Source organism: Acipenser ruthenus, chromosome 13 (genome assembly GCF_902713425.1).
Source record: "Acipenser ruthenus chromosome 13, fAciRut3.2 maternal haplotype, whole genome shotgun sequence".
NCBI lineage: Eukaryota > Metazoa > Chordata > Actinopteri > Acipenseriformes > Acipenseridae > Acipenser > Acipenser ruthenus.
In genome coordinates, this window is record NC_081201.1 from 37146212 (window position 1) to 37154011 (window position 7800).

Genomic DNA, 7800 nt, shown 5'->3' on the forward strand with positions numbered 1-7800 from the left:
GAAAGGACAGTGTCACTGTAGACTAGCAGACTGTAGACTAGCATGGATAACAGCTGAGTGACTCGTGAAATGCATATTTCTAGTAAAAGTGCTATGACTTTGTCTTTTATGGTACAAGACTGTCTTCTCAGCACAATGTTTTTTTTTAAGTTTCTTTTTTGTCTATTAACTTACTTTAGTACAAACCATCTTTAGTTAAAAGAAGAACAAAGTATACATATTTTGTTAATAATTGCAAGTTTTATCTGATAAGAATTTTACCACTCCTTTGAAAAATGGTTTATGTTTTTGTTTTCAGCTCTGATTGGCATATAATGAATTACAATTTAACTCATAGATTTAAGGCACTATTTAAATCCTCTTCCACAAGTGAACAAAATATTCACCAGCTGTGCATTGCTGTTGTGTATGTTCTGACAGAGCCCTTATCTGATGAGAGAGGGCATAGCCGCTACCTATCTGTGTGTCTATCCCTGAGTCCAGGGTCAGTTCAGCAGCATGCTTTGAACTGAAGTTCCAATTCCAGCCTCCTCTCTAATCACCCAGTAAGATAGGCCCCAAAAGGCAGTCCCAGTTGGACGTGGAAACTGGAAAATAAGTGTTGGTGCCCTGCTGGGGTTGGGAGTGACAGCAGCAGACTGCAGAAGGGCACCACACTTCACTGGAGTGAGCCGCTGCCCCCACCTATATATAGCTCCCCATTTAACAATTTTCCATTTGCCACATTGATTATTAAATTGCTATATCACATTTGTCCTGCTCAGATCTCTCCAGCTCAGAGGAAGGTTTGTGTGCTTCTCTGAACCACACAGCTTTCCGTTGTTTTTTTTCATTCATTCGACTGACTCGTTACCAGGATTATATACATTCCATCCAAATTGCTGTTTTAATGCCACCCTTGGGAAGCCTATTCATGGTTTCTATAAGTAGTGGAAAAATTAATCTTTCTTTAATTAAAAAAACAAGTCTTCTATTTGGAAGAACCTGTTTTTTTTTCCATGAAATTCAGCTGAGTTACAGCATCTCCTGCTCTTGTCTTGGTTTCAAACTTATATACTGAAATATATGTCAGTGTTTTGTGTTGTGTAAAATATGTTGAGAAATCTGTTTGAAATATCAAATGTTCTAGATGGTATCTATTTTGTTACCTGATAATAAATGAAATTTACATTAAATTATTACTTTGCTGCATTTAAAAGGTTAAAACAAGTAATGTTACATTGCGACTCTCTCTCCTCTGCAGAGAATAAGTCACCCCCGCGGCCCTGCGGTTTAAATCACTCAGACTCTTTGAATCGCAGTGACCGGATCGATGCCATCACACCCACGCTAGGGAGCAGCAACAACCAGCTCAATGCCTCCTTCCTGCAGGTGTACGTGCCAGACTACTCTGTGAGGGCCATCGCAGACCTGCAGTACGTCAAGGTGAGGAGGAGACCTTTCTGTAACACTGTCTGTCGCAAATCTCTGTCCGGAGCCAGCTCACTAATGCTGTTTACTGCCGTTTGTTGTGATCTTGTAATTGCTTTTGCACACTGTAATATCAAGAATTGTATCAAATTGAATTGTGGTGCTATACTGTTAATAGAAGCATTTAATTGAGAACATGGTTGAAGTTTGAAATTAAATTAGTAAACATGTCATGTTATTATTTTTTTTAATTGTAGTGGGTCAATCATGTGCAATAGAATACATTTCCTCATTGTCATTTGTCAATAACTGTTGCTGTTGCGTAAAAAAATAGCCTCCTTCAACCAATCAAGAGGCCAGGAGTGGCAAGACTACTTGTGTAGTATTATTATTATTATTATTATTATTATTATTATTATTATTATTATTGATTGTGCTATCCCGATACAACCCTAACTTTTCTTGGTAGTCTAATATACAGTATTAGCCAACCCTTGGCTTTTCCTTTAGGAGCATCAACTAATCTGTGTGTCAACCACATATTAACCTTTTCACTTCATATTGTTGCAGTTTTCATGTAATCTCTGTTATAGGACATAACATTTGATCAAAACAGTTTAAACTAATCCCCCAATTGGATGATTAAATAATCTCATGACAGTTTTCTTGCTAATGGATCCTAAGTGCAGCTGTTCTGTCGTTTTGTTCCCGGGGAGCAGGTTACCCGTCAGCAGTACCAGAATGCTCTGATGGCTTCACGGATGGACAAAACCCCTCAGTCCTCGGACAGTGAGAACATTAAAATAGAATTGACTCTAACTGAGCTGCACGACAGATTGCCGGATGAGACGGCAAACCTGCTCAACGAACAGAACTGTGTTGCACACAACAAATCCAACCACAATATGCACAACGAGGGCTCCATTTAGCAGCGGGACAGCACGCCGACACCCTCAACACACAGCCCAACCCCGCGCCCCATTGACTCCTGTGCTGGGGAGAAGGCGAGGGGGACTGCAGTCATTATGAGCATGCACATACGTATGAGTCGAAAGTCTTGAGACCAAAGAGCTTGTGGTCCCTTTTTCTTTGGGGATCAGTGTGAGAGGAATAAAGAAAACAAAAAGATAATGAAAGAGTGCGATAAAACAAGGGGTGAGTCAAGGATAGAAACTAGAGTGCAGACTTTTACTCTGAAAGCAACTCGGAACCATGTTTGAATTTCCACTCCCTGCTACGGGGTGCTTAGTTTTGATAAAATATGCATTATTGTATTTCCGGTTATTGTTGTGTTAGTAGTTAACTACATTTACAGCGGACCAGCTTTGTGTAAAGTTGCCTGTAATGACCAATTTGTCATGGCCCTCGGTTTTGTTTTCTATGCTAGACTATGTTTTAAAAAAGGCTTTTTTCACATGTTACTGGCATTGGTGGTAGGGAACAGTATTTGGAGTAAAACTGAATAAAGACCTATATTTATTTGGAGCACAGCTATTATTAAGTTGCAATTGTGGGTTAATGGTTAAGTTATGTCAATAAAAAGGAGAAGGGGTTGTTCTAAATCAACATTTTTCACAAATGCTCAAGATTTTTATTGTTAAAGCCTGTGGGGGAAAAAAAAAAAGAGTTCAGTTGTGACCAAAAGGGATACTGCATGCAAATCTGATTAGCCCCCCCCCCCCCCCCCCACCTTGTGAAAATATGTAAACCTTCTTTTTTTCTTACGTTGCTATATTATAGAACTGAATAACACAGGAAATCAATAAATAACTGGGAACTAAGAGATTCTAATTAAAAAATAAATAAAAATAAGGTCAGTATTAACAGTATGAAGCCCACTGATTGAAAAATGTGTTAGAATGTAGGTTGTTTGTTCTTCAGTAGCTATCTGCGGAATGTAAAAACCTTTTCAGTGCTGTTATTACTTGACTCGGGTGAGATACTGTACTGTGTGGCAGCCTTGAATCTGAGATAATGTGGGTGGGAGTTTACATTAATAAACTTTGACTACAGGTGCCTTAGATGGAAGGAAAAGTGAGAAGGGTCTTAAGAAAGCAGAGACTTCAGCAGAAAAAACTTTCCAAAAACCTTCAAAGTTCTTTGTGTAATAATATTTTGAAGGATTAGTGTCTGGTTAGCCCCTGTGTTTGAAATGGCTATTAGTGTCATTGTAATCTCATAATTTGGTACAAATAGCTGCACTGCTTTGTCCCAGTAGGGTACATTACGATGGCAGAGAGCTGGGTTCTTGCAGAGGTTCTAATTCTTGTATTGTTTTTAAATGTTTTACGACATCATGAATCAGCTGAAGATTAAATATCGTGGCCAGATTTGATTTTCAGGTGTCGTAACCAGATCTTTTTAAACACTTCTTTTTTTTTTTTTTTTTTTTACTACTATTATTACATTTTTTTATTTAACTCAACAACACTAAGAATGTAGCAGAATGGATAACACAATTTAAACCATAATGAAATAATCCTCAAAATAGTTGACAGATGTCTTGTTCTATTCTAAAGTCGTGTAAATGCAAAATACAATTTAAAAAAATGCCTGACAATTGAAATATCAAATAATAGACAAGAGAATTGTCTTCTAGCATCACCAGGGTAGCAAATTGCAAGGAAACCCGTGTAACTGAGTGTTTCAATTGAGAAAGTTCATTTCTCACACAACTTGCACTCTTTACTGGAAACCCCTAAAGTGTGTTGTAAAATATGTATCTAGGGACCGATTTCACTTGTAATTGATTTATTTGTTATTTTATTAAACTGTTTTGTTATTGGCAGAAATACTGTTTTTCTTATCCTTTTTTTCTGGTGTTTTCAAAGAAAGGACCTAATTCTTAAAGACGGATAGCCAGTATTGTGCCTCTTGTGTTAGCATTGTTCAGGGGTTCCCCGAGGTCTTGGGGGGGTTGTTTGAAATAGAGAAGGCCACACTTTTATTTCCTGACTGCTGTGTAAAACCGTGCACAGTTCAGTAAATATATATGATCAGTAAACTCATGTACAATCTGTTGCAGTGGAGCCCTGTGGCAAGAGCAGAGCTCTCGGTTTCTATTCCCACAGACTCGTTATGTGGCCTTGGACAGGGGTGGCTCACCACAGCTCTATAACTGGGTGAGTTGGGTTGCATGATGCAAGATGTTGACTATTGGTTGGGTTACTTTGGGTGAATAGATAAATTAAATACCCGTTTTTACTTATGCATTTAATCATCAGTTTCTCAACACTGATGGGGGGGATATTGGAAAGCAACCATTCTCTGCTTTAAATTTGCAGTTGAAGCTTAAGCATCTGGTGCTTGTATATGAGAAACAGACAAATGGTTTATCTTGCTCACCCATTGTGGATGAGTAACTAATCATTGTGTTATAAATCACGTGTATATAAACCCAATTAACAGAGTGTTACCCAGTTTTCCTTACATGCTGCTGTAGTGAATTGTATTGTTCTGTACCCTGCTGTTTCGTGTATGTGCTGCTGTTGATGATGATGTTGATGTTATGACTCCTTGTGGTTGACAGAAGGAGCGTTGTTTCAGGGGCTCTCACTCTGGAAATCTAAATCTTGTTTTGGCAGCACCGCCAGGACCCAGGGAGCTGGAGTGGCAAACAGGACAGGGGATTTCAAATGAAGGCAGCTAGTCTGACTTTATCACATGTTAATATTAAATATTAGTTCACAGTTCAGACAGAAACTATTTCCAGCTCACGCCAGGCTAACTTAAATATCTAGGTGTTTGTATGAAACCCTTGAGCAATAAGCAGTGGCTTTCACTTGGTAAAGTTAAGAAGCCCTGGTAAGCATTGGTTAAAAAATAATACTTCCTCAGCTAGTATAGTTATTAATTGATACTGAAATTCTCTAGTAGATCTTCTTTTTTAAATAAGTATTACACTGTTTCAGTTTACCTTGCCAGGTACTGTACGTGCTACACAGTGCTGCTGCCCCAGTTTCCTGTCCACTGATTTCCGCTCTGGTTTTCCTCTGGATCCCGTTATCGTAGCTTTCTAAAAGATGGTGTTGTAACCAGTAACCAAACATAACCCTTGTATTTGCATACTGTAAGGACCATATTTGATGGGAGATAAGATGGGAAAAAGAACAGCTTCATATGCCACTTGATGTCTGTGCGGTGTGACAAGTGCTTGTTGAGTGAATTTGCAGTGAGCTTCTATGTTTCATTTCCTTTCTTGGGACGGCAGGATTAATCTCCAGCAGCTTCTGTCTTTTTGAGGTTGGTTTTCTCAGGTTTTATTTTCCTGTAAATAGCGTTTACTATCCAAACACTTCTCTAAAAGGATTGAAAATACTTTTTTTCTCCTAAACACTGTTCTTTTATTATCTGTGTAAACTGGAATTCTGCATGCAACTTGACACTTGGAATCATCAGTTCCTTCAGTATTTGTAAAAGTCTGTAAACCCTTTCTAGTTTTATTGTGGATAAAGAACACTTCAAAAAATGCTAAAAGTTGTTTAAATACTAGTATGTTTTTAAAAACAAAACCAATATTCAAGTCGTTGTAAAACACAGTTTAATATGAGCGCTGCAGTCTCTTATTCTGTTTTAAACTTATGTTTTTATATGATTCTTTACAATGAACACAAACTATCCATTTCTCATTTCCAGTGTTGCACTTTCCTTGATAAGTCTCACCTTAACATAGATTAGCCTGTTCCAGCCTCTTCCATCAAGTATGGCCATTCATTGTCTGTATCATATTGTACAATAAAACATTTCAGAAAGGTAGTATTCTGAGTACAGAATTCAGAATTGTATATATGAATCTGAAATGAAGCACAATTGAGATGAAGTGTACGTTTCCAAAGCTGATTGTTCTTTGAAATGAAGTTTATAATTATTTGAATGACATTGTAGATTTACAATCTCCTATTTATTTTGTACCTGATTTATCTGTATATTTTGTGATCTTCAGTTTAAGAGAAAACACTTTTTGTATGTTTTTATTGTTCCTTTTAAGTATAGTATGATTAATTACTCTTATTTTTGACATTCCACTTTTGCTTCTTGTTTGTACTGCGTATTCCATTAAGGGTTGGATTGATAATGTGGCTTGTAATTTACCCAACTACTGTTATTTAGAATATTGTAGGTATGGCCATAATTACACAAGATTTAAAAACTGGGAGGTATATTCAAAAGCCTGGTCACAGCTGCCAATAACACACAACACAACACATACAAAACAAATCTTTTTAGCACAACACTAGTATAATATGTTTTGCAGTATTAATTACAAACAGTACTGAAGTTAAACACGTAGTTCATTAACTGGTAACAGCGCTCACTACTGTATGGTAACGGGAAAAGATGCAACTGCAAATTGATGGTTTCTTTGAAAACCGATTTAAAGTCTAATGGTAAAGCGAATCAGTGTTAGCCATAAGTCACATTGTGTTCTTGTGTTCAGTATAGTTTGTCTAAAAATCATGCAGCATGGGAATAAAATGGCAAATAATAAAAAAAATAATCTGGTCACCAGAAATTGTTCAGTTAAGTATTCAGGCTTTACATTGACCCAAAACATTTAGTTACAGCTGCTTTTTGCTAAAGTTTTAATCATGTTTTGTTGTTGCAAGTTGAAAACATATTACCCTTAACCATCTGTGCCTTTTTGTATTGCCAACAGAATTTTTTAGGATGAAGTCTTATGCTATCCACATTTTAATAAATTATCAATCCACCCCTTACTCTTTAGAGTTTTGTACATGGTGCCAGATCTTTCTCACTGTCTCCGTTATTGTCCTACTGTTTTCTTTGAGCACTTAAATGTTGGTTTAAACAATCATTAACAGGGTGAATGATAGATCGGGTGGCTTAAAGAAGAGAGACTAACCTCTGTGGCCTGAAGCTGGATTATGGTCATTATGGAAATGGTCATTTTATACTTTTAAAAAGGTGAAGACTTTAATAAAGAAATGATTCATAATCAGATATGGTGTTTGTATTCAGTAGATTTGAAGTAGGTTTGGGGAACTGATGAGGAGGAGGGCATAATTAAGCACTCGTGCCCATTGAATCAAAGAGTGAGCTTTTTCACAGAAGTGCAATAGACTAATTCTTAGCATGCTGTGCTGTTCCTTCTTGAGGGACTGCGTTCATATCCAACTGATTCCTTCCTTTATTTTCAAAGAATTTGTTAATTTCCTATAAAGACAATGATAAAGGAGACTTTTCTGTGAAAGTGACATGATGGCACAGTGGGCTGATTCACTACCCTTATATGCTGTTCCTTCTTGCGGAAGATAGGGTTCAAATCTTGCTGATTCCTTTCTTTATTTTCAAATAATTTCATTTGCCTTAGTCAGTGTGAAACATAGCTTTGGTAGTGCTGTGGGATAATACCATGGCCGCCTCTCCCTG

The 7800-nt window shown here is 37.2% G+C and overlaps 1 protein-coding gene across 2 annotated transcripts in view; it reads left to right on the forward strand.

Moving 5' to 3' along the window:
- The window catches only part of LOC117418282 (metal transporter CNNM2), a 39756-nt gene extending 32629 nt beyond the window's left edge, over positions 1–7127 (forward strand). For both annotated transcript variants that reach the window (XM_034031175.3, XM_034031176.3), the window contains 2 exons: positions 1244–1425; positions 2130–7127. In XM_034031175.3, the coding sequence (XP_033887066.3) occupies positions 1244–1425; positions 2130–2339 (392 nt within the window). In that variant the 3' untranslated portion in view covers positions 2340–7127. The remainder of the gene's footprint in view (positions 1–1243; positions 1426–2129) is intronic.
- The last annotated feature ends 673 nt before the right edge of the window (positions 7128–7800 follow it).